The 26597-nt window shown below is 41.2% G+C and overlaps 3 protein-coding genes and 6 non-coding genes across 10 annotated transcripts; 1 reads left to right on the plus strand and 8 right to left on the minus strand.

Annotated features, from left to right (window-relative positions):
* Positions 1-1020: 1020 nt before the first annotated feature.
* On the minus strand, positions 1021-9653 carry LOC148063467 (eukaryotic initiation factor 4A-II-like). The gene is made up of 10 exons (XM_087811766.1): positions 9501-9653; positions 6446-6578; positions 3709-3848; positions 3191-3359; positions 2998-3121; positions 2587-2722; positions 2371-2508; positions 2214-2303; positions 1729-1808; positions 1021-1668 (listed from the first exon to the last, which is right to left on the minus strand). The coding sequence occupies exons 1-10, from the start codon at positions 9651-9653 to the stop codon at positions 1524-1526; spliced, it is 1308 nt and encodes a 435-aa protein (XP_087667892.1). The 3' UTR covers positions 1021-1523.
* Positions 2800-2978, minus strand: LOC148063468 (small nucleolar RNA SNORA81). The gene has a single exon (XR_015713601.1). It is a non-coding gene; the product is annotated as a small nucleolar RNA SNORA81 (small nucleolar RNA).
* LOC148063469 (small nucleolar RNA SNORD2) lies at positions 3447-3521 on the minus strand. The gene has a single exon (XR_015713598.1). It is a non-coding gene; the product is annotated as a small nucleolar RNA SNORD2 (small nucleolar RNA).
* Positions 3929-4003, minus strand: LOC148063470 (small nucleolar RNA SNORD2). The gene has a single exon (XR_015713600.1). It is a non-coding gene; the product is annotated as a small nucleolar RNA SNORD2 (small nucleolar RNA).
* LOC148063471 (lactosylceramide 1,3-N-acetyl-beta-D-glucosaminyltransferase A-like) lies at positions 7873-11662 on the plus strand. 2 transcript variants are annotated; one of them, XM_087811974.1, is made up of 2 exons: positions 7873-8090; positions 10044-11662. In XM_087811974.1, exon 2 carries the CDS (start codon positions 10232-10234, stop codon positions 11387-11389), a length of 1158 nt encoding a protein of 385 aa, XP_087668100.1. In that variant the 5' UTR covers positions 7873-8090; positions 10044-10231; the 3' UTR covers positions 11390-11662. The 2 variants fall into 2 exon arrangements, with proteins under 2 accessions (XP_087668100.1, XP_087668101.1); XM_087811975.1 differs by lacking the exon at positions 7873-8090 and adding an exon at positions 8103-8303.
* Positions 11663-21343: 9681 nt separating this feature from the next.
* eif4a2 (eukaryotic translation initiation factor 4A2) lies at positions 21344-26361 on the minus strand. The gene is made up of 11 exons (XM_087811973.1): positions 26252-26361; positions 24516-24573; positions 24311-24443; positions 23981-24120; positions 23463-23631; positions 23284-23393; positions 22851-22994; positions 22635-22772; positions 22478-22567; positions 22010-22089; positions 21344-21949 (listed from the first exon to the last, which is right to left on the minus strand). Exons 1-11 carry the CDS (start codon positions 26278-26280, stop codon positions 21805-21807), a joined length of 1236 nt encoding a protein of 411 aa, XP_087668099.1. The 5' UTR covers positions 26281-26361; the 3' UTR covers positions 21344-21804.
* LOC148063473 (small nucleolar RNA SNORA81) lies at positions 23072-23250 on the minus strand. The gene has a single exon (XR_015713603.1). It is a non-coding gene; the product is annotated as a small nucleolar RNA SNORA81 (small nucleolar RNA).
* On the minus strand, positions 23719-23793 carry LOC148063474 (small nucleolar RNA SNORD2). The gene has a single exon (XR_015713599.1). It is a non-coding gene; the product is annotated as a small nucleolar RNA SNORD2 (small nucleolar RNA).
* Positions 24201-24276, minus strand: LOC148063475 (small nucleolar RNA SNORD2). The gene has a single exon (XR_015713602.1). It is a non-coding gene; the product is annotated as a small nucleolar RNA SNORD2 (small nucleolar RNA).
* Positions 26362-26597: the final 236 nt, after the last annotated feature.

Genomic DNA, 26597 nt, shown 5'->3' on the forward strand with positions numbered 1-26597 from the left:
GTCTGGACAAAGATTAACAACTAACATTCTTTCTGTTTATTTCTCCTCACCAAATACATGGGTTTATTTCAAAATCTGCCGCTTCTGTTTCCACTTCCGGTCGCCACCTGTCGCGCTCCTGTGTCTGCGACGAACATATGTTCTATGTTGCGCCTTCAAAATAAAATAGTTCAATATAACTTATTTGTGTCCATATTCCTGCGATCACGTTAAGTCAGTTAAGTTTTCAAAAACGTATTATCTAAAAATATCACTGCCGTCAAATGAGTTTTTTTTCTTGGTGAATATAATGTTTGGTGTAATAAAAACTACGTTTTTCGGGTTTTGAACGGTGCTGCAACGCAAATAAAACCGGTTGCTTGTGAATTTACTACGAATGTCAAACAAAGATCTAATAAATGTTAGAGATCCACCCACTGAAATGTACTTAAGCAATTTAAGAAGCGCCACTGTTGGGTCTGTCAATTCGTCATGAAGGTCAACATCTTGACTGAATTTAACACGAGTTAATGTTTCATGTTTTCACTGCTATAAAAAAAAGGGAAACTTAAGGGAGCCATTTCGATAGATAAACCTTTAGGGTGCAGGACAGATTATTGGTCAGAAAAATAATGTCTTCGAATCTTCACCCGTTTATCGTAACTAGTCGCTTCATGAACTTCCTCGAATACTCAGTAAAAGGTGTTAAACTAAATGCATTAATTTAGAACATTTCGCGCACTGGCCACGAGATGTCGCCAAAGCACATTTAAGCCAAGGAGCGTAGATACCGTAAAATTAAAGTTTAAATTGATTTGTGCAGATAATTTAAGGCTCTGAGAAATGTTGCTCAAGTCAGACAGCTTCGTATTACCATGAACACTGAACAAATATTTGATATCATTCAGGACTCAGACTGCATGCAAGCAGAAATAATTCACCCAGGAGGAAGCAAACCAAGTTACTTCACATTGAGCTTAGATCTGCATCTTCACTCAAAGATTACACCAATATATAAGTGCAATGTACAGTAAAAACAAGTTCACTTTAATATTTTTTATTTAATATTTATTTTTTAAAAGACAAGTTATACAATGTTTAAGGAGAAAGTATATTTAAAACATTAAGTAGAGACTATACATTGTGATACATGATAAAGACTAAAACTTAAGCATGCACAATACAAAACATAATTTAAACTACAAGAGGCAGAACATCGCACCAATGTTACAACATAATTGGCAGACTTTAGACAGCACTTATACCTTTTTGTCCACAAGAAGGTTACCAAGCGGTGGAGCACATCAAATATACTCATTTGAAATATACAGGGAAAGTATCTGAAATAGACCGAAGCGTTTGAAGCCTCCATGGCTCAAGAGCTCCAGTAGTTTAGAATCTACGACTTCACCTCGCCTTTAAACACATGCCAAAGCCGAACACGAGGTTTAGCGCGGAAAACTTCTGCCCTTTGAAAACAGTAGAAGCACAAAATGCAAGAGGACTTTCACTGGTCGCTCATCGAGAACAAGACGAGTCTACTCTCAAATCAAGTCGGCCACGTTCATTGGCATCTCGTCCACGGTCGTGTTGTAAAACGTCTCAATATCGCGAAGACACCGGCGGTCGTCTTCGTTGACAAAGTTAATGGCCACTCCTTTCCGGCCGAAGCGCCCACCACGGCCAATTCTGGGAACAGAAGTAGAGTTCAGCATGTTGTGGGACGCCATGATGGTACGCAACACTCACCTGTGTATGTAGTTCTCTCGGTTTGTAGGAAGATCGTAGTTTATTACCAGAGAAACTTGCTGCACATCAATACCACAAGCCTGATGAAGAGATTTAAACAACAGTTAACAGAACGAACAGTAAAAACTAAGTTTAAACAGAAAAAAGTGTCAAATTAACATAATATCCTGAAGTGCAATACATTTCTCTTGGTGAAGAAGACATCCTTAGCCATGACTATAATTTCAGTGCATTTGGTCGGACCAATTCCACTCAAATTTTAGCATCAATTACTCATTTAATTGAGTTACAGGATTTATTTTTAAACAACTTTGTCGCTCAATTTTAAGTTATGGAATCTTACAGCAGAAGAAACCACGGTGGAGATCGAGCCCTAATCTTCCAAACGTTTATACTGCCTAGTCATCACAGGACGGTTGCAGTGTAAAAACATTTGGGTTTCATGCAAGACATTTAGGTGGAAAGAAGGGTCAAGAGAAACTTACGAGAAGGTCAGTTGTGATCAGGACTCTGCTCGAGCCTGAACGGAACTCCCTCATAATCACGTCACGCTCCTTCTGGTCCATGTCACCATGCTGCGTGCAATGAAAACTTTTAGGTAAACTGCTGACTTGTGCACAAACCATGGAGGTTGATACTCACTAGAGCCGATACAGTGAAGTCTCTCGCCTGCATCTTCTCGGTCAACCAGTCCACTTTCCTCCTGGTGTTGAGGAAAATCACAGCCTGGGTGATTGTTAAAGTCTCGTAAAGATCGCACAAGGTGTCCAGCTTCCATTCCTGCGACATTAAATCTTAAATTAAATCAGCTGATGCAGTTTTAGCAGATTAACAATAGAGCAACAGAACCAAACACACCTCTCGTTCTACGTTCACATAGAACTGCTTGATACCCTCGAGGGTAAGCTCCTCTTTCTTCACCAGGATGCGGTAAGGGTCCCGCATGAATTTCTTAGTCACCTCCAAAACATCTGCTGGCAGAGAGCAGAACAACCTGAGAAAACAGTAGACATTATTAAAAAGGACATAGCATCAACATTTAAACATGCACGATGTAGCTTCATGACAAACGTTTGTAGCACTGAGCCTCGAGATAGAGGCCAACGAACATTAAGAAAGAGGTTCGACCACATCTCATTTTCAGCACAGTGATCAATCATCTCCTTCTGCGCAATAGCCGGCTAGCATGATCGCGAGACACAGCGAACTGAGTCACACAATTTTAGCAGGCTTCTGTTAATGCAGAAGTCGGGGCAACCACTTAGCTGCAGCGCAACAAATACCTGAATGTTGGTGCTGAGTTTCTGGAAGATCTCATAGATCTGATCTTTGAATCCTCGACTCAACATCTCGTCGGCTTCGTCCAGAACAAACATATTTATTGACTTGGGATCTGGAGACAAGAGACAAATGTGTCAGGACCACAATAGGGTCAAGATGCTGTCCAGCGGCTGATGCTTACAGAGATGCCTTCTGTTGAGCATGTCAAACACACGACCCGGGGTGCCGACCACAATATGAGGAGCTTCAGCTTGAAACTTTTGTATCTCACTGCGGAGGTTGGTGCCGCCAATGCAGGCGTTGCAGTTTGCCCCCATGTAGTCACCAAGAGCCACAATGACCTTCTGGATCTGTTGACGGTCAAGAAAATGGCGAAAGAAATGCAATCAATAAATGAGTCAAGAAGGTGGGAGGGCAATATGTGAAGTGTGCCGTGTGAGTGATCAGTGTTTAGATATGATATCTCCAGTTGTCAAGTCAGTCCCGAAAGATGGTATGCCATCATCTCACCCACAACAAATTCAACAGAGCCAGATCTCTTAGACCAATGCAGCCACTGACAGACTACACCAACCCTTAAGACAGTTATTGGATTCAGAATTTTGACAAGTTTTTGGAAAAGGGTACCTTCGCATTTCAGTTTCCTCAGTGTGCTGCTAGGTCTGTGACAGAGGTCTGTTGACCTCAGGAACAGCATACCTGCTGAGCCAGCTCCCTAGTGGGAGCTAACACCAGAGCCTGAGTCTCCTTCTGCTCTATGTCCAACTGCTGCAAGATAGAGATGGCAAAGGTGGCCGTCTTGCCAGTGCCTGACTGTGCTTGTGCAATGACGTCATAGCCTAACGACAAGAAGGTCAATTAGTGGTTTATTCAAGTCAAGAGAGGAGCATCATTGTCAAAAGGACTATCAAGGGAACAGGAGTGATCAGTATTGAAAAAAAAGTATCCCCATGATTGGGTAAGTCCCGAAAGATGGTAAAGCATCATTTCACTCAAATTCTTAAGCATTATGGTCGGCTCTCGATTGGTGATTGATGGCAGCTGCCAATCAGCCTCGTCTCCCAACAGCCAATCCTGAAACACAAAACATAACCCTGCATGGGGCCGTAACACTCCCAACCATAAAGATAGGGTCCCCACTGGACCCCTGGCCACTAACACCATATTCAACTCCTTTATCAAATTTACAGTTCATCCAAACCACACGTTACCCCTTTCCACACACCTGCCTTGGCTCAGCAACTGGTACTCTGAAACGAAGCAAAAGAAAGGCAAGAACGAGCAGGGAACACTGTTCACTGGTGCGGGGCCCTTGACGTCCTTCTTCATCAAGTTGTAGAGGAGTCGATCTCTGAGCTGCTTCTCTCTGCGCTGGAACTCCAGCGCTCGCTGCTTCTCCGTCTCCACCCTGCTGAGCTCCTCCTCCTACTTCCTGCGACAGGCTTCCAGTTCGTGAAGTTGCGCTGAAACTCTTCCTTCTGTCGGAGCAACTCCTGCTGCTGCAGCTCCCCTCGCTGGGCTCTCTCCTTCTACTGCTGCTTCTGCTCCACCAGTCGAATGGACTCCAGGTTCCGTTGAGCGAGCCTTCTTTCCTCCATGGCGATTTTCATCTGAAGCCTTTTCTGCTCCTCTTCCTGTCGTTTCCTCACGATAATCTTTTGCTCACGCTTTTGTATTCGCTCCCCTTTTTTTTCTCTCCTTATCCTCCCTCTGTTTCTCCAGCTCCCTTAACTTCTGCCTTTCCAAATTCCGACGAGCACATGCTACTGGTCTCCCCTGTGTACCAACATGCCTGCCACGAGCCTGGCGCACCGCACAGTCCTTTTTCCAGTGATCCCCCTTTTGTGACAAAAGTGGCAAACTCACGGCCGCCACGATCACCCCTCAACTCTGGGACAAAACCTCCACCTGAACGCCTGGAGAAATACCCTGCCTGACCCATACTCGTGTGTCAGCCAATATTCATCAGCTAAAGCAGCAGCTTCTGCCGCAGTCTTGACCTTTTGTTCACTAATGTACATGGCTATTTTCTGAGGGACTGAGTTCCTAAATTGTTCCAGCACCATTAAATTACACAAATCATCAACCCCAGATGCTGCACACCAGCGAGTGAAGCGAGTACCCAAATCACGGGAAAATTCCCGGTAAGACCCATCTCCCTTTCCCCAATATCTAAAACGCTGCCTATATGCTTCGGGGACTAACTCATACACTTTGAGCACCGCAGCTTTAACTTCAGCATAAACAGCACTGTCTGCTGTAGACAACGACGACAAAGCCTCCTGAGCGCGTGGGAGTCCACCCAAGCCCTCGCGTCTGCCACACGTTCGAATAAAGAAAAAAAAAAAAAAACTCAATCTCCCGCTCATTAAATTTAGGCACTAAACTGAGACTTCTCAGAATATCACGGCACCCTCGTCATCTGGCGAGCCTTCCCTCGCCCCCATTTTGTCACCCAATATTCCTTCTTTCATTACCTTTAACTTCTCAGTTTCTACCTCCAATTTAGCCAATTCGGTCCACCGTCTCAACTTCTCAAGAGTAACCTTCTCAGTTTCCAACTGCATGCGTAAGCACAATAATTCCTTCTGCTGCTCAAAACTCAGACAGCCGTCTCTCCTGTGGGACAAACTCAGTTGGACAAACAGGTGGGAGTGGCATCACAGATGATTTCAAAACCTTCATTTCCCACAAGCTTGACTTAATAATATCCTTAACATTATCTTTAAACCATTCATCACCCACAGAAATGTCAAAATGTTCTGCTAGTTTAACCAACTGTTCTCGTGTGCACTGCTCCAGCAACTCCTCTGACGGAGCCTCATAGAAAGCTTCCACAATACTCATCTTGCACGTGAACATAAACCAGCAAACGGAATCACAAAAATGCACTGTATTGACCAGAAATGCGGCACTTGCTCCGAAAACCACCTCTTAGTCAAATATCCCCTCTAACTACCCAACCTAACTTAACTGCACACTAGTCTTCAGGGGCTACTGACGGCGGTTATGTACCCACTGTGAACCAGTAGAGTGGCAAAAGCGACCAGCAAGCTGGCAACCCCTCCAAGTCTCTGGAGTGCTCCCGAGACAATTGCTCTAACCACTTTCACCCCACACTACAATCACACGCCAACGAATCCCAAAGAGGGAAACGCGCTACTCCTACAGAGGAACTCAAAAGAGAACCAAAGTACATTTATTTAACAAAAATGAACCAAAACTACAACAAACAGGAATGATCAACATGTGTGACCCAAGAGCACTACATGCTATCCGAGGCCCACAGCGACACAGACTGGCCCAGCTTTATTAAGGAGGAGTGATTGATGGCAGCTGCCACCAATCACCAATCAGCCTCGTGTCCCAACAGCCAATCCTGAAACACAAAACATAACCCTGCATGGGGCAGTAACATTTTGAAATTCATTGTTACCCTTGATGCACGGAATTATTGCCCTCTGTTGAATGGCAGATGGTTTCTCAAAACCATAGGCATATATGCCCCTGAGAAGAGCTTCCTTCAGGTTCATGTTGTCAAAGTTGTCGATAATCTCGTTCCAATTGCTCTGTAAGAAAAGGAAAAGAAAGTCCAGCGATCAAAACATTAGACCAGAAGTTTTTTTTTTTAATGCCTCATTACCTCAATGATTCCATATTAATCATTATATTCTAAAAACCCTTAGTCAAAATAAGGGAGGCATGAAAATTAGTAAATTTAGAATTTTGGGTGAACAAACAATTTATCTTGATAAGCAAAAAAATTACTCTTACAAGTAAATTTCAATTAGTTTATGCTTGAATTAAGTTTAAGCATTTCAGTCATCTTACCATTTTAAACCGGAATTAAAACACCAATTTATCGTGGAAGACATCTTAAATAACAATTAGAAGTTCAACACAGCAAACTTTATATTATCAAAACAAAAGTCCTGAATAAGCTTTTTTTTTTCTTTTTTTTTTTTTAAATTGGAGTTTCAAAGTCCAATAAGTTTTTCTTCGTAGAGAGCGCCATCATGTGGCATATGTGCGATAATGCGCTTTTTGCTTTAAAACCATTTCCCATTATGAAAAATACTTAATTCAAGTTGGTGAACAAACTCCAGTCTGAGTTCTACATCCACCCTTCATACAGTCTGAGTTAAGGGATGTCAAAATAAATAAAAAAGCAAGTTGCATGTAGTCCTCATTTTATTGAGTTCCAGGATTTCTTTTTAACAACTTTGTCGCTCAATTTTAAGTTATGGAATCTTACAGCAGAAGAAACCACGGTGGAGATCGAGCCCTTCTCTCCCAAATGTTTATACTGCTTAGTCATCACAGGACGGTTGCAGTGTAAAAACACTTGGTTTTCATGCAAGATTTTAACGATTGCTCTGAACATTCTCTCAACCTTAGTCGACCTAAAGTAGAGTAAAAAAAACAATTTGGAATTTCGGATGAACCATCTCTTTAACAAGTGAGTTTAGACATTTGATAGGGAAAAGTTACTCTAGTTAAACCAAACAAAATGCTTCACAGACCAGGGACCAGAGCTATAAAGCTTCTCTTTCACTCTTGCGGTCATGTCCGCCACTTCCACCCTCCCTGCACTCTCTTCTTCGCCTCCCTAAAAATCATTCTCCTTCCGCGCATTCGCACATATTCCGTTGCTTCTACAAACTTGTGTGTGAACCCAAATGAAAAGGTAACACATACTTGTGCATTGTGTACAACCTAGTCATTCATGTTGGGTTCTGGTGAACACCCCCCCCCCCCATAGCTACTGAACCTATACACTCACCCTTCACTCATGGTGGAGAGGGAGGGAGGAGGGAGGAGGGACACCATGACAATTAACTCACTCGTACTCAGACACTCGCACTGAGGGAAGGAAGGAAAGCACTAACCTTGTGACACTGACTCTGGATCAATGCTGTCCATTCTGAACAATATCTGGCCTCTGTCTGCTGACGGAGAAACCACCAGCAACTTGAGGCCAAGAGCCTGCAGCTGCTGGACTCGTGGAGCTGCTGGACGCTTCTCTGTTTTCACTTCTATTTTTACTCAGTGAGACTTGAGGAAGGGAGACAAAAGTTTCAGTAAGTGTTTTATATTCTCTTCTGTGTTTGCTCTCCGCCAGTGTCAAATAGCAGAGCTGGATCCACCCAGAGACAACAGACTCACTTCTCCTCAAGGCTCTTTTCAACTTCATCTACAAAAAATGAGTCGTATTTCATTAGTCGGAACTTTTTTCACCTGGTGTTCTTGTGGGCGTGAACGCACCTGTAGCAAACGGTAATGGTCTGATTATGGTAAGTGGTAGATTTCTAGAATTGTTTACGTAAATCTTAAAATGTGATCTGGTTGTTTAAACTATATTAAGAGTGAATCTGTGTTATTATTTACTTGTTTTTTTAAATATCTTTGTCCAGAGTGATTCATCTTTGTAGACGCAACAAAACTTAAATGACTCAAAATAAAATGTAAATGGTTATGAAGGATTCTTTTGTAAAAGACAAAAAAAGGATAAACAAAACTACAAGTTCAGCTCTAAACTCCTTACAGTAAATAGAGGTTTGTGTTTTTATTTGACTTTATGTTGGTATTTATTTGAGTTGAAAAGAACAAAGTATTATGTCAATATATTTTTATTTATTTTTTACAATTTTTTTTTTACACCCCGTTTTTTGTAAAACAAAAATAATTTTGAAACCAAAACATGACTCACTCACATGTTTTAAATGTAAAATGTTCCTCTCCAAGATGCAGTTAGTCTCTCATAATGACCATGTTTTGAAGTTATTACTTTATAAAGTACTTTACTGAAATCTGAAATCTCGTCAAACAAGAGGTTACAAGAGCAGGGTCCATTATGACGTAATAATGTCTCAGCTCCTCCTCCAGCCAGCTGTAATCAAGCCCTGCTTTGTTTATACAACAAGTCCCTTAGAGGTGGAGACTTCTGGGATTGATGACACGTGGTGACAAACCTTGATGTTTGACCAATAACAGCAGAGTGGGTGTGGTTATGGTAAACACTATTTAATCTCTAGACACAGGATGTGTTTTCAGAGGGCGGGGCTTAGGTACATTTTCTATATTTGAATCAAAAAAGAGTTTTGTATAAACAGACACAGACTGATGAGTACAATAAGGTCCAATATCTATTTAAGACACTTAAATCAACACATTAGTTGCTGTTTAGAAAAATGTTCTGAATGTGCGGTTTCTTGTTTTGTACATGATCAAAAATCTTTTTAAACAGGAAGTGTCAATAAAGCTTCCTCAAGATAAAACATCTGTTGCCTTTACAGTCATTTTTAAAGTAAGGGATCATAGCGTTGCTGAGCTCAGAGGGTCAGAGTTTAGCTTCACCCAGATCTTTTGTTAATCGACAGAGAATTTATCGTGGTCATGATCAACAGGCTCACTCACTTTCCGTGTCATCACAATTGTCTCTTAAGGGAAGTCTGTCTGTTTCCAATGCACAGCTTCATTATAGCGTGAACTCCAGTGCCGGCGACCCCCATTAGGCACAAGCCACCCAGCAGTGATTTAGAAGCTCTCAGAGTGTGATGGGAGTCCCAGGCCACAGGCCCATCATGATCTCCCCCTGCTTTTAGCTCATTCCTGCTCGGAAGCTCGCTATTCTTGTCCCGCATTGTACGCGAGCCTTTTTTTTCTGACTCTGTCTATTGTGTCTCAATGGTTTCTCTGACCCTCAGCGGTTTCACAGCGTGGGGAGTAAAACCCCTCCATTATTGACACTGCTGCGCTGGCTTTTGTATTCAGCATCACCGGCCTTCATGAGCGCCACCTTTTTAATATTTTCATAACTGGTGCACGTGGAAAAAAAACACAACCTGCTCTAGATCTGGAGTCTAGATGGAAATGGGGGATGCATTTCATAACTAGGAGGTTACCCAACTTTGCTTGAAAATAGCTGCACTTCCACATTTATCTATTGGGCAAGTGCGTTTTTCAACATCTTTTGAAACCTGCAAGTGTAACGTCAACGTTTCTTAACCGCAGCCCTTTGTGTCCTGATTCAGGTGCAGATGACAGTCCTTGTTGAGTGCCGGTCTTCCAGGTAACTCGGCGACTCACACCTTCTCGATGTCACCATCTGAACGCCATGACTGGATGACCAAAAAAGCAGTTGGAAGAACACTGGAAAGCTCCGCACACACTCCACCACCACTACCAAATAGCAGTCCACCGCCAGAGGAAGCCCGAGCAGATGACCTCGACCATGTTTTTCAATCTCCGTCGAATTAAAAAATGGCATCTGATCAAGCTGTTGGCAACGTTCCTGCTGCTGTCAGTATTGATGGTCTTCTGGGACCAAAACGTACTGAGCCACATCAAGTCCTACTCATACCGCTACATAGGCAACAGCTTTACGAGTATTAACCAGAGCCTCACCATATCCAGAGACCAGGCCAGGAGTTTTAGCAACTACCACTACCTGCTGAACCACCCGGATAAGTGCAAGGAGGATGTCCTCCTCCTTCTCTTTGTCAAATCAGCTCCTGGAAATATAAAGAGGCGCCACACCATCAGGACCACTTGGGGAAATGAGGCCTTCATCCAGAACACTCTGGGAGCGACAGTGAAAATCTTGTTTGCACTAGGAGCACCACCTAAAAACGACCAATCCTCCTGGAGCAGGAGAAGCGGCGCGTTTATTCAGAGGCAGCTCAGCCAGGAAGACACTCTGTTTGGCGACTTAATCCAACAGGATTTTCTGGACTCCTTCTGCAACTTGACCCTCAAGTTGATCCTGCAGTTCCAATGGAAGCACAGCTTCTGTCCTCACGCTCGCTTCTTCATGACCGCGGACGACGACATTTTCGTCCACATGCCGAACCTGATCGAGTACCTGCAGGACATGGACAGCAAACGTGTCAAAGACTTCTGGGTGGGTCACGTCCACAAAGGTGCTCCGCCGATCCGCAGCAAGGATAACAAGTACTACGTTTCCTACGAGATGTACCCGTGGAATGTGTATCCCGACTACACGGCTGGAGCTGGATACATAGTTTCTGGGGACATGGCTGAAGGAATCTACCAAGCCATGCTGACCTTGAATGCGTCGCTTCCCATAGACGATGTCTTCATGGGAATTTGCGCCAACTCGATCGGCGTGTCGCCACAGGATCATGTTTATTTCTCAGGGGAGGGAACGACGCTGTACCACATGTGTCTCTACAACCAGATGATTACCTCGCACAGTCACAACGACAATCTCTTCGATCTGTGGAAGGAGGCAACCGACCCCCAGGTGAAGGTGAAAACATCTGGAACCATCAGCAAGATCTACTGCACTATGGTGAAGTTTTCACTTCTCTGTACGGCCAGAATGCAGACGTACTCCTGCAGGGCAGCATTTATTTAAGCATGTGAGAAGGTAAAGCTCAACAGTCGCTCCTGATGCCGTTTCAAACACTCATTAACATGTGCTTTTTCTGTCAAGAGATCTGTATTTGTCCGTTTTTTTAAGGATTGAACTACAACAAAATATTCCACAAACAACTGATTTCTTTGGTTCTTTTGGTCCAAATATGTCGCATCTCACCCAAGTGTCAGATCTAAAACTGTTTTGGCCATGAAGTGAGAGATTCCACACCCTCTGGTTAACTGTGAGTTTCGATGTCTAATGACAATAAAAATGCTTTCAAAAACTAGTAGGGTTTTTTGGCCATTTCTTTTTTATGTCATTTACAGTCTTAGTAATTATTTGTGAGCAACTGGTAGTACCATTGATACATTTAGCCTGTTAAGTCCTATTGACATTTGACTTTGGTCACTAACTATGAAAGTTGTAAGTAAGAACCTCTATATTCATCCATCTGTTAGAAAAACAGTGAATCTAAAGTAAAACTTAAGTGATTCTCCGAAGTAGTCGGCCCGGTGCAGTTCAGCATTGAGATTAAGGACAATTGAAGCAACGTTTGAGGAAAAAGGAAGGATTTTTGAGACAGAAGGCAGTCAAGCCGGCTGACCTGGGAAGATAAATGCTAGCAGAACACCAATTCCAAAAATGCTTTCAATAATAGAAGTGTTGAATTTATTTTCATCAATTAACAAAATGCAGTGAATGAACAGAAGAGAAATGTCAATCAAATCAATATTTGGTGTGACCACCCACGCCTTCAAAACATTTTTTTGGTCCAATCATACGCCTCCCGGATGGTATGGCATGATGGATTAGTATCTGCCTGTATTTCTCAGCATTGAGGAAACCATTAATCCTGACCAAACCTCCAACTCCATTTGCAGAAATTCAGCCCCAGACTTGCAAGAACCTCCACCATGTTTCACTGCCTGAAGACACTCATTATTGTACGGCTCTCCAGCCCTTCGGCGAACAAACTGCCTTTTGCTTCAGCCAAATATTTACAATTTGGATTCATCAGTCCAGAGCACCTGCTGCCATTTTTGTGCACCTCAGTTCCTATGCTTTCATAGTTGAGTCGCTTGGCCTTGTTTCCATGTCGGAGGAATGGCTTTTTGGCTGCAACTCTTCCATGAAGACACTTCTGGCCAGACTTCTCCCGACAGTAGATGGTGTACTTCGGTCCCACTGGTTTCTGCCAGTTCTGAGGTGATGGCACATCTTCCGATTTCGAAGGGAAATAAGCTTCATGTGCCTTTTAATCTTCTGCAGTTTCCTTGGCCGACCACTGCGTCTGCCTCTCCTTAACGTTGCCCGTCTCTTTGTGCTTCTTCAAAAGAGCTTGAACATCTTGAAACCCCAGTCTGCTTTGAAATCTTTGTCTGGGAGAACCTTGTTGATGCACTAGAACTACCTTGTGTCTTGTTGCTGTGCTCAGTCATGATGTATGACCTTTGACATGAAACTGTCTTCCACAGCTTGGTAGCAGAGTTTGTTCCTCACCCAGTTTTAAGCTACACAGCTGTATCTTTTTCACTTAATGACTGTGTTTCAACCTACTTGTGAAATCGATGATCATTAGCAGCTGTTTGGTATCATTGGTTGATCATACACATCACTATAATCCTACAAAACCCCAGACTTTGTGCAAATGTACCTATAAGAATTGAGGCTGGTTTGAAGGCAAAGGATAGTAACTGTTAGATTAAAAATTATTATACACTATACGTATACGCCATACTTAAATTAATGCTAAAAGATAATCAAAATATAAAGTATAGGTTACTGGCTTCATCTAGGAGCTTGGACGTTTGAATACACATTCACAGTCAACATTTCACTCCAGACTGACACACTGTTTTCGGGGCAAGCTTGGAACAGACGTAGTCAACGACAATGGTTATTGAAACGTGTTTTTCTGCCCTTTTCACACCTTGGGTCGTGGATCAAAAGAACGAAGCAGGGACACACCCGTGAGGGGGGGCTAGCAGACAGGAGCTTCCACCGAAGAGCATTTGAATGATTGGAAAAGGAAGCAAAGTGGCAGGAGCTCTCCACAGGAGATCGTGACACAGGGAGTTTGAGGGAACCAATAGGGCGATAGGGGGAGGACCTCTTGGCCCGCAAATTTGCCTTAAATATAGCGATGTTATTATTGTTCGGGACCGTCTTTCCCGAGCTATTGACCTGTAGAGCTGCCGGCAAAGAGCGTGTCCGATCGATCGTAAAAGTTTGTATCTTTGTTTGACTTGAAGCGGTGAATAAACTACCCACTACACTCTGCATTGACCTCTTTTCTCCATAAAGCAAAGTATTAAGACCCGGAGGTGACGTCGTGTTGGAGCGACGGAAACGGACTCAGTTTTAACCGTTTTATAACAACAAATATTGATTCGATTTTTTTTTTCGCTCACTTTCAGTTTTTGATTTGATAAAAATAATAATTATTTTTATTTTTGAAAGCATTCTTAGTTTACAGCCTTTTTTCACACCTGCAACTTTTGCACAGTACTGTATATATTTAGTTTTCCTCTTCTTTTTTTATAGTTTAAACGAACAGGACTTTGTTCAGAGATTCAAATTTAGATACAGATTCCAAAAGGTTAAAAAGTCCTGAAGTATATTATATATTATTATAAATATTTTTTTAACCTAATATTATTACCTTCAGTAATTTGATTGATTCTTTATTTATAAGGTGTATTCCTTTCATATATATATATATATATATATTTGCTCAGTTACAATTATACATTATTTCTTAACATCATGTGACAGTGAAATGTTGCAACAGAACCATTTTGACTAAAAGCAAATGAAAATGATGGATCCATTCATGTACCTTCGTTTTGTCTCTTTGGAATCATTGTCCTCTAAATCTGTTCTCATTTTTCAACTGCGTCTACAACATTTTTGATTCAAGCGTCAGCAACCAATAACCACACAGCAGACTAGAATACACCATCCTGTTATTATTTCTACCAAGCTCTTGTACCAAAATCCTTGACTTTCAGCTCCATGAGACTAAAAGACCATCCTCCCCTCACTCATGAACAAGACCACCGAGGGCAAGAGATCTTCTCCAACCAGGTGAATTAAGAATTGGAGGTCTTCATGAAGCCGGCAGGACCACACATCTGCAGTACACAACATTCTTGAGGTCACCGAACCGATCTGGTGGAGCAAAATCTCTCTCTGGAAACCAGAAATGTGGACCAGACTCTGGCACCAGTCATTTGGAAACCAGATGTCTCGTTTCCCTTTCCTTGTACAGTAGCAGCAGAGCGGATTCTTTCACATTCACAAGAGCTGAGTCAGCTTGAAGGCTCATAAAAATCATCACTTTTCTCAGAGAGCTGTATTTCCCAAATTAGGGTTTAAAATTGTTCCAAAAATGACAATTGATGATGATATGATATTTGATGATATTTTTCTCCAGTGACTAAGCGGAGTTTCCGTACACAATGAAAAACACATTCTCAGCAACAGACGTTTTTATATATCCTGCCGTTTCAGTCTAAATAAACCAGACGTGCCTGCTGAGAACTTTTCGCTGCTGCCATCTTGACATGTCCCAAAAATACTGCTCTTCTGACACACACACACATTTATATACACACTGCTTATGGAAGCTCTGATGCCTTTTTATTAGCACAACACTTATTAACCTTTGTATTCCTTTCGGAACATAGGCCATTGATGAATAGTTTCCACCCCCGTCTGTCTTGTGCCATCCTCTCCAGCTGTTTCCACGTCAGTCCCTTCTTTTTCACATCTAGCTCTGTGCTCCTCCTCCAGGTGTTTTGGGCCTCCCTCTGCTCCGTTTGCCTTGTGGGTTCCATGTTAGTGCCTGTTTGGTTATTGCCGTTTTGCTTTTTCTTAGTGTGTGAGCTATCCAGCTCCACTTTCTCCTTATCAGCTGTATCTCTATTGGCTCTTGATTGGTGCGTTCCCACAGGTTGATGTTACTGATACGGTTTGGCCAGAAGATTCTGAGGATACGTCTAAAGCAGTGGTTGATGAAAGTCTATAGTTTATTGGTGATGGCATTGGTGGTCCTCCAAGTTTCTGATCCATACAACAGTACGGATCTGACGTTGGAGTTGAAGATTTTGACCCTCGTATTGAGTGAGATGTTCTTAGTTTTCCAGATCTTATTTAATATGTTGAATGTTGTTCTTGCTTTCCCTATTCTTGACTTCACATCTTCCTCTGTCCCACCGTCCACTGCTATCACACTTCCCAGGTATGTAAATTTGACGACCTCTTCCAGTGTCTGGTCCCCGATGTTTATAGGACTCATGTTTTTGTTGTTTATCCGCATTATTTTGGTTTTTGCTCCGTTAATTTTAAGCCCCAGTCCTGCTGCTGTTGTTTCTAGCAGTTGGGATTTATCTTTCATCTGCTGGTGGCTATGTGAGAGTATTGCAATGTCATCCGCAAAGTCGAGGTCCTCTAGCTGTTCTGTCAGACTCCATTGGATGCCAGTATTTGTATTGTGGGTAGCTTGCTTCATAGTCCAGTCAATGCACAAGAGGAAAAGGAAAGGGGAAAGCAGGCAGCCCTGTTTCACCCCAGTGAGCTCGGTGAATGTTTCTTGTGCCTGTCCCTGGTGGAGCACTTGGCATTGCATGTCCTGGTATGTATTCTTGATGATGTTTATGTATTTGGGGGGGATTCCATAGTGTGCCATTAAATCCCATAGCAGCTTTCGGTCTACACTGTCAAATGCTTTTTCGAAGTCGGTAAAAGGTAAGTAAACAGGTGTGTTCCATTCTATAGATTGTATAGATTGTTCGATGATGATCCTGAGGGTAGCAATTTGGTCACTGCATGATCTTCCGTTTCTGAAACCAGCTTGGTTTTCTCTCAGTTCATCATCAACCGCCTTTCGCAATCTCTCTAAGATGATGCGATTTAGCACTTTGCCTGGTGTTGATAGCAACATGATTCCTCTGTAGTTATTGCAATCCCTGAGGTCTCCTTTCTTAGGAATGATTGCAATAAGCCCATCCTTCCAGTCTGTTGGTATATTTTCTTCATCCTCCCATATTTCCTTGATCAGCTGGTATAGCATGGTGGTTGAGGTTTCAACATCAGCCTGAAGGGCCTCCGCTGGGATGTCGTCTGGTCCTGCTGCTTTTCCACGTCGTAGTGCCTTGATGGCCTTCTTTACCTCAGATCTTGTTGGGAGGGCACAGTTGATGTTAAGCATGTGTGCTGCTGGTGGAATCTCTATCTCTTGGACCGAGGATGGTCTATTGAGCAGCTCCCTGAAATTCTCTGTCCATCTTTGGTGTTGTTCTTCCTTGGTGGTAAGGAGTCGTCCCTGTTTATCACGGATTTGTGTGTTCGTCTGTCTGAACTTTCCTGAGCACTCGCACATGTGTATTATTGTGTTGACTTAAGGATTCAAACTGTTTATTTATGTCACCTCTTCCACTGTAATGGTCCCTGGATTAGTTGGACTCCAAACATCTGCTGTGTTGCCGTGGCAACATGAATACAAGATCCCCCCCAAATTCTTATTGAAGACAAGCTTCTGTTCAACACTTGCTTTATTCAAACGCAAACATAAATCCCTGACTATGACAAACATTCTCATTAATTGTTAACTCTATTGAAATTGAATATGTATGTCCGGGATGTCTCCTGCCTCTTGCACCATGAAGCTGATATGAGCTGCCACTTCCCAAAAGATGATAAAATAATCATTTCAATTCCCCAGGTGTTTTCCTAGGACTATAACAACTAGATTTATTTAACAATGACCTGTTTGTAAAGTGTTTTCTCTCATTACAACTAGATAAGCACTAAGCGACCTCCACAAGAAGCATTCACACAATGAGCTCTTTTTGTGGAGGTCGCTTAGTTCTTTAGTTAGTAATTGAGTTCCTGTTTCTCTTTATTCTTCTTTTTCCTCTTACTTCTTCTGACCCAAACTTTGTTCCGCTTCTACTTCCACAAATTTCATCCGATTTGAACCGTTCAAACTTTTATCAATTCAGCTCGATCCCGTCATTCCGGCTATGTTCTAGCTCTCTTTTATCTCTTCCCCTCTTTCTTTTATTCCTCTTTTTCTACCCTTTATTTCCCCCATTCATTTCAATGGGGAAACTCTTCAACTCAAGATTCAACTCCTATCACTACTTTCCACTAATAATTCCACTACTACTGCCTTATACTTATACTTATAGTTATACTTATATTTATACTAATAGTTATACTTATACTTGTACTTATACTTATACTCTTCCACTCCTTCATTCCTTTACTCTTCCACTCTTCCATTCCTTCACTCTTCCACTCTTCCATTCCTTCACTCTTCCACTCCTTCACTCTTCCACTCCTTCACTCTTCCACTCTTTCACTCTTCCACTCATTCACTCTTCCACTCCTTCACTCCTTCACTCTTCCACTCTTCCACCCCTTCACTCTTCCACTCCTTCACTCTTCCACTCCTTCACTCTTCCATTCCTTCACTCTTCCACTCCTTCACTCTTCCACTCCTTCACTCTTCCATTCCTTCACTCTTCCACTCCTTCACTCTTCCACTCCTTCACTCCTCCACTCTTTCACTCTTCCACTCCTTCACTCTTTCACTCCTCCACTCTTTCACCACTCAATAGTTAAACTTATAGTTATACTTATAATTATTGTTAAACTTAAACTAATAGTTATAATTATAGTTAAACTTATAGTTATACTTATAGTAATACTTATAATTATCGTTAAATTTATACTTATAGTTATACTAATAATTATACTCTCCTTCACTCCTCCACTCCTCTACTCCTTCACTCCTCCACTACTCTACTCATTAAATCCTCTAATCCTTCACTCCTCTACTACTCTACTCATTAAATCCTCTACTCCTTCACTCCTCTACTACTCTACTCCTTCACTCCTCCGCTTCTTCAATCCTCTACTCCTTCACTCCTCTACTCCTTCACTCCTCCACTACTCTACTCATTAAATCCTCTACTCCTTCACTCCTCTACTACTCTACTCATTAAATCCTCTAATCCTTCACTCCTCTACTACTCTACTCCTTCACTCCTCCACTTCTTTAATCCTCTACTCCTTCACTCCTCTACTCCTTCACTCTTTCACTACTCTACTCATTAAATCCTCTACTCCTTCACTCCTCCACTTCTTCAATCCTCTACTCCTTCACTCGTAGTAGAACTACACGTACGAGTACTACTACAAATACTAGAACTACTACGAGCACTACAAATACTAGTACTACTAAGAATACTAGTACTACTACACATACTAGTACTACTAGGAGTACTACAAATACTATACTACTAGGAGTACTACAAATACTAGTACTACTAGAAGTACTACATATACTAGTACTTCTACGAGTACCACGAATACAATTACTACTACGATTAATACTAGTACTACTACGAGTACTAGTACAACTACTTGTAGTACTATAGGTACTCATACTACCACGAGTACTCGTAGTAGTACAAGTACTAGAACAAAGAGTAATCCATTATAATTAATTTAAAGTGTCTTATAACAGTAACAAGTTATGTGAAGACACTTTACAGTTGAAGTAATACTATAGTGGAGAAAGTAAAAACAGATCAATAATAAAGTACAGTGCTGGAGCAGGAAAAAGTTCCTTTTAGAAGAACCTGGAGCAGAAGTAAACAGTTGATGAATCAAAACAAGAGCGTCCAGGTTTACTTGTTGAACAAAGACCAAGATGACACGATTGATCAGGTGAAAGCAATCGTGGATAAATGAACACATGACTTCCTCAACCAGACCCTGCGATGGATCACAGATTCACTGATGCACTGAGACAACAATGTTTTTAGAACATATGAAAAACTCAAAGACAAAATGAAAAAAACAGGAACCATTGCTTAATGCTGTAAAGGTATATCAAAAAAGAAATGTCTATGATGGTCTAGTGGTATGAACCTCACTCTTGGTGACTGAGGTCCTGGGTTCATAACCCGGAGGTGACATAAAACTTTAGTTTCTCTCTTCATTTAGATATGGTTTGTGTATAGTCTGTGGAAAAGTTATCTTTTATCTCTTCCATTCTTTCTTTTATTCCTCTTTTTCCCCCGTTCATTTCAATGGGGAAACTCTTCAACTCAACTTTCAACTTCTTCCACTGTAACCTACTACTTCTACTACTAATTCCACTACTACTTCTACTACTTATTCCACTACCACATCTACTACTAATTCCGCAACTACTGCCACTAATGCTGCTCAGCATTCACACTGCATTTTCTTCTGTAAATGCACTCTTTTCTAGTTTCATATGATTTTAAATGAAAACAATCAATGAAACAACAAGGATTATTCAGGAATTCAGTTGGTTTACCTCATAAATGACAATTCCCCATAGGAATCAAACACTGGGTGTGAATGCACATTGTCTCAACTACTACTAAACAACGTTTTATGTGACAGTTTACCCTTCCACTTTAATAAGATACTGATCTACTTTTAATTAATTAAATAATGGATTATAGAGGATTTTCTTTTAATTATATGACGTACAAGGATGATATTGACCTACTTGATCCTCTGAGGTGTTGTCTCTTCCTGCATCCATTCGTCCCGACTCTGATACAAAATAAATAAATAAATACTGGTATAATGTTATCTCATAATAAATACACATTTTATCATTGTGACTTTTTGTAGCACACCCACCTGTCACTCAAGTGCTGCCATCACTTGGTAGCTGTTTTGAGCTTAAATTTGAAAGACAATTACACAAGTTAGTTTCAGTTGACACTGACAGGAGAGTCAATAATTTAAAAAAGATTGTTCCAACCTGCTTTATTCGAAATATGTTTGTTTTTTTTCCACTAGCCAGCGTTAGCTTCAAATGCTAATAGATTACATTAGCGACTTGCTAGCAAGAGAAGCAACAAGACATTTATGTCCGCTCAACATCAATAGATATGGACAAAAGATGTCGTCTGGACAAAGATTAACAACTCACATTATTTCTGTTTATTTCCCCTCACCAAATACATGCGTTTATTTCAAAATCTGCCGCTTCTGTTTCCACTTCCGGTCGCCACCTGTCGCGCACCTGCGTCTGCGACGAACATATGTTCTATGTTGCGCCTTCAAAATAAAATAGTTCAATATAACTTGTGTCCATATTCCTGCGATGATGTTAAGTCAGTTAAGTTTTCAAAAACGTATTATCTAAAAATATCACTGCCGTCAAAGGAGTTTTTTTTTCTTGGTGAAAATATTTGGTGAAATAAAACGACGCTTTTCGGGTTTTGAACGGTGCTGCAACGCAAATAAAACCGGTTGCTTGTGAATTATTGACTATGGATCAAACAAAGATCTAAGAAATGTTAGAGATCCACCCACTGAAATGTCCTCAAGCGTTTTAAGAAGCGCCACTGTTGGGTCTGTCAATTCGTCATGAAAGTCAACATTTTGACTGAATTTAACACGAGTTAATGTTTCATGTTTTCATTGCTATATAAAAACTAAGTGAAACAACTTAAGGGAGCCATTTCGATAGATAAACTTTTAGGGTTAAGGACAGATTCATGGGCTTCTTCGAATACACAGGTGTTAATAAACTAAATGCATTCATTTAGAACATTCCGCGCACTGGCCACGAGATGTCGCCAAAGCACATTTAAGCCAAGTAGCGTAGATTCGGTGAAATTAAAGTTTAAATTGATTTGTGCAGATAATTTAAGGCTTTGAGAAATGTTGCTCAAGTCAGACAGCTTCGTATTACCATGAACATTGAACAAATATTTGATATCATTCAGGACTCAGACTGCATGCAAGCAGAAATAATTCACCCAGGAGGAAGGTTACTTCAAGTAACTCAGATCTGCATCTTCACTCAAAGATGACAAACATTTAAGTGCAGTGTAGCCAAACAGTAAAAACCAGTTCACTTGTTTAATATTTTTTATTTAATATTTTTTAAGAGACACGTTATACAATGTTTGAGAAATTATTTTTAACACTTAAGTAGACTATAAATTGTGATACATGATAGACTAAAACTTAAGCATGCACAATACAAAACATAATTTAAACTACAAGAGGCAGAACATCGCACCAATGTTACAACATAATTGGCAGACTTTAGACAGCATTTATACCTTTTTGTCCACAAGAAGGTTACCAAGCGGTGGAGCACATCAAATATACTCATTTGAAATATACAGGGAAAGTATCTGAAATAGACCGAAGCGTTTGAAGCCTCCATGGCTCAAGAGCTCCAGTAGTTTAGAATCTACGACTTCACCTCGCCTTTAAACACATGCCAAAGTCGAACACGAGGTTTAGCGCGGAAAACTTCTGCCCTTTGAAAACAGTAGAAGCACAAAATGCAAGAGGACTTTCACTGGTCGCTCAGTGAGAACAAGACGAGTCTACTCTCAAATCAAGTCGGCCACGTTCATTGGCATCTCGTCCACGGTCGTGTTGTAAAACGTCTCAATATCGCGAAGACACCGGCGGTCGTCTTCGTTGACAAAGTTAATGGCCACTCCTTTCCGGCCGAAGCGCCCACCACGGCCAATTCTGGGAACAGAAGTAGAGTTCAGCATGTTGTGGGACGCCATGATGGTACGCAACACTCACCTGTGAATGTAGTTCTCTCGGTTTGTAGGAAGATCGTAGTTTATTACCAGAGAAACTTGCTGCACATCAATACCACGAGCCTGATGAGATTTAAACAACAGTTAACAGAACGAACAGTAAAAACTAAGTTTAAACAGAATAGTGTCAAATTAACATAATATCCTGAAGTGCAATACATTTCTCTTGGTGAAGACATCCTTAGCCATGACAGTGCATTTGGTCGGACCAATTCCACTCAAATTTTAACATCAATTCCTCATTTAATTGAGTTACAGGATTTATTTTTAAACAACTTTGTCGCTCAATTTTAAGTTATGGAATCTTAGAGCAGAAGAAACCACGGTGGAGATTGAGCCCTAATCTTCCAAACGTTTATACTGCTTAGTCATCACAGGACGGTTGCAGTGTAAAAACATTTGGGTTTCATGCAAGACATTTAGGTGGAAAGAAGGGTCAAGAGAAACTTACGAGAAGGTCAGTTGTGATCAGGACTCTGCTCGAGCCTGAACGGAACTCCCTCATAATCACGTCACGCTCCTTCTGGTCCATGTCACCATGCTGCGTGCAATGAAAACTTTTAGGTAAACTGCTGACTTGTGCACAAACCATGGAGGTTGATACTCACTAGAGCCGATACAGTGAAGTCTCTCGCCTGCATCTTCTCGGTCAACCAGTCCACTTTCCTCCTGGTGTTGAGGAAAATCACAGCCTGGGTGATTGTTAAAGTCTCGTAAAGATCGCACAAGGTGTCCAGCTTCCATTCCTGCGACATTAAATCTTAAATTAAATCAGCTGATGCAGTTTTAGCAGATTAACAATAGAGCAACAGAACCAAACACACCTCTCGTTCTACGTTCACATAGAACTGCTTGATACCCTCGAGGGTAAGCTCCTCTTTCTTCACCAGGATGCGGTAAGGGTCCCGCATGAATTTCTTAGTCACCTCCAAAACATCTGCTGGCATGGTGGCAGAGAGCAGAACAACCTGAGAAAACAGTAGACATTATTAAAAAGGACATAGCATCAACATTTAAACATGCACGATGTAGCTTCATGACAAACGTTTGTAGCACTGAGCCTCGAGATAGAGGCCAACGAACATTAAGAAAGAGGTTCGACCACATCTCATTTTCAGCACAGTGATCAATCATCTCCTTCTGCGCAATAGCCGGCTAGCATGATCGCGAGACACAGCGAACTGAGTCACACAATTTTAGCAGGCTTCTGTTAATGCAGAAGTCGGGGCAACCACTTAGCTGCAGCGCAACAAATACCTGAATGTTGGTGCTGAGTTTCTGGAAGATCTCATAGATCTGATCTTTGAATCCTCGACTCAACATCTCGTCGGCTTCGTCCAGAACAAACATATTTATTGACTTGGGATCTGGAGACAAGAGACAAATGTGTCAGGACCACAATAGGGTCAAGATGCTGTCCAGCGGCTGATGCTTACAGAGATGCCTTCTGTTGAGCATGTCAAACACACGACCCGGGGTGCCGACCACAATATGAGGAGCTTCAGCTTGAAACTTTTGTATCTCACTGCGGAGGTTGGTGCCTCCAATGCAGGCGTTGCAGTTTGCCCCCATGTAGTCACCAAGAGCCACAATGACCTTCTGGATCTGTTGACGGTCAAGAAAATGGCGAAAGAAATTAAATCAATAAATGGGTCAAGAAGGTGGGAGGGCAATATGTGAAGTGTGCCGTGTGAGTGATCAGTGTTTAGATATGATATCTCCAGTTGTCAAGTCAGTCCCGAAAGATGGTATGCCATCATCTCACCCACAACAAATTCAACAGAGCCAGATCTCTTAGACCAATGCAGCCACTGACAGACTACACCAACCCTTAAGACAGTTATTGGATTCAGAATTTTGACAAGTTTTTGGAAAAGGGTACCTTCGCATTTCAGTTTCCTCAGTGTGCTGCTAGGTCTGTGACAGAGGTCTGTTGACCTCAGGAACAGCATACCTGCTGAGCCAGCTCCCTAGTGGGAGCTAACACCAGAGCCTGAGTCTCCTTCTGCTCTATGTCCAACTGCTGCAAGATAGAGATGGCAAAGGTGGCCGTCTTGCCAGTGCCTGACTGTGCTTGTGCAATGACGTCATAGCCTAACGACAAGAAGGTCAATTAGTGGTTTATTCAAGTCAAGAGATGAGCATCATTGTCAAAAGAACTATCAAGGGAACAGGAGTGATCAGTATTGAAAAAAAAAGTATCCCCATGATTGGGTAAGTCCCGAAAGATGGTAAAGCATCATTTCACTCAAATTCCTAAGCATTATGAAATTCATTATTTTACCCTTGATGCACGGAATTATTGCCCTCTGTTGAATGGCGGATGGTTTCTCAAAGCCATAGGCATATATGCCCCTGAGAAGAGCTTCCTTCAGGTTCATGTTGTCAAAGTTGTCGATAATCTCGTTCCAGTTGCTCTGTAAAAAGAGGAAAATAAAGTCCAGCGATCAAAACATTAGACCAGAAGGTTTTTTTTATTGCCTCATTACCTCAATGATTCCATCAGGCTCCATCCCACCTGGCCCCCCATGGTCACGGTGTCTTGGGCTGTTGAATAAAAAGACATATTGTAAACACAAAGTAGCACAAATCAGTTAGCGTATTAAAATATGGAGGTACATTTCCTTTTTACACCACATTACTCATAATATTCTAAAAACTCTTAGTCAAAATAAGTGAGAAAGTTAGAAAAAAATTAGTAAATTTAGAATTTTGGGTGAACAAACAATTTATCCTGATAAGCAAAAAAGTTACTCTTACAAGAAAATTTCAATACGTTTATGCTTAAACTAAGTTTAAGCATTTCAGTCATCTTATCATTTTAAACCGGATTTAAAACAATTTATCATGGAAGACATCTTGAATAACAATTAGAAGTTCACAGCAAACTTTATATTATTAAAACAAAAGTCCTAAATAAGATTCTTTTTTTTTTTTAAATTGGAGTTTCGAAGTCCAAGAAGTTTTTCTTCGTAGAGAGCGCCATCATGTGGCATCTGTGCGGTAATGCGCTTAGGGATTATTTGCTTTTTGTACATCTTTTGAACCATTACCCATTTCTCATTATGAAAAATACTTAATTCAAGTTGGTCTAACAAACTCCAGTCTGAGTTCTACATCCACCCGTAATACAGTCTGAGTTAAGGAATGTCAAAATAAATAAAAAAGCAAGTGGCATGTAGTCCTCATTTTATTGAGTTCCAGGATTTCTTTTTAACAACTTTGTCGCTCAATTTTAAGTTATGGAATCTTACAGCAGAAGAAACCACGGTGGAGATCGAGCCCTTCTCTCCCAAATGTTTATACTGCTTAGTCATCACAGGACGGTTGCAGTGTAAAAACACTTGGTTTTCATGCAAGATTTTAACGATTGCTCTGAACATTCTCTCAACCTTAGTCGACCTAAAGTAGGGTAAAAAAAAAAATAGGAATTTCGGATGAACCATCTCTTTAACAAGTTAGTTTTAACACTCGATAAGGAAAACAAAAAGTTACTCTAGTTAATCCATTTTCAATAAGTCTGCTTCCTTGCGTATACACCTGACCACCATAAATGCAACTTACTATTTTTTCGGTAAAATTGAAGGAAATTACTTAAACGCAGCCATAATAGCTGATAGATCTTAAATAGATTGTTTCATGTAATGCATTTTATAACCAAACACTTGTCGTTAACATTGTGTAAATAAAGTTCCAGTTAAACTGGCGGACACGCGGTGGCAGCGTGGTGAGCGACCCACGTTGCACCCCCCCTAGAATGACGCTCTTGACATGCGTTACATTCCATCATGTGCAATATAAAGTTACTTCTTATACAAAATGTACTATTTAAAAAAACATTCTGAATTCATAGTTTGTCGTTGATCCCATTTCTCGATATTCAATAACACTTCCGACATGTCGGACGCTTTGGCCTTCTCTGCATTTGAGGGAATCCTTATCCAACTCATTTGTATTAAAAATGTGCTTAAACGTTATCTCGTTTATTAAACTTTATTAAGTATTAGCAATAGATACACTGAGGAATCACCAAGAATAAAACTTTTTCGTGCACTGGTTTACAAAGCTAACAGTTAGCATGTGTGCTGCGGAAGCTAAAGCAGGCCTTTCTTCAGATTTCACATTAGTTTACGCGACTATGGAGATATATTATGACACCACTGTCATTTGCTGCGATTCTAAAACTAGGAAAATGATTATTAAGATATATTTGAGGGAGTTTTACCTGTTATAGTCTGCAGGGTCGCTAGACATGGTCCGTCCACGACTTCAGCATGCGCCTGGAAAGATCGTCGTTACAGACGTCAGCTGCCTTTATCTAGCCGGACTACTTTCGCAGACGATGAAAAAAAATTAATCGTAATCATTGAAAAAATGCATGACATGAACCTAGAATGGTAATACATTTTTATTGTTTGCAAAATTCTATATGTGAGATGTTAAATATAAGAGTATATAATAAGTGAAGAATATTTTAAGACTATATGTGTTTGCGGATGGTTATTGCAGCAATTGGGGGTGCTTAGGTAACTACGGCGTCCCAGTTGTATCAGAATTAATCGACACGGTTT

Source organism: Callionymus lyra, chromosome 16, assembly GCF_982586985.1.
Source record: "Callionymus lyra chromosome 16, fCalLyr1.hap1.1, whole genome shotgun sequence".
NCBI lineage: Eukaryota > Metazoa > Chordata > Actinopteri > Syngnathiformes > Callionymidae > Callionymus > Callionymus lyra.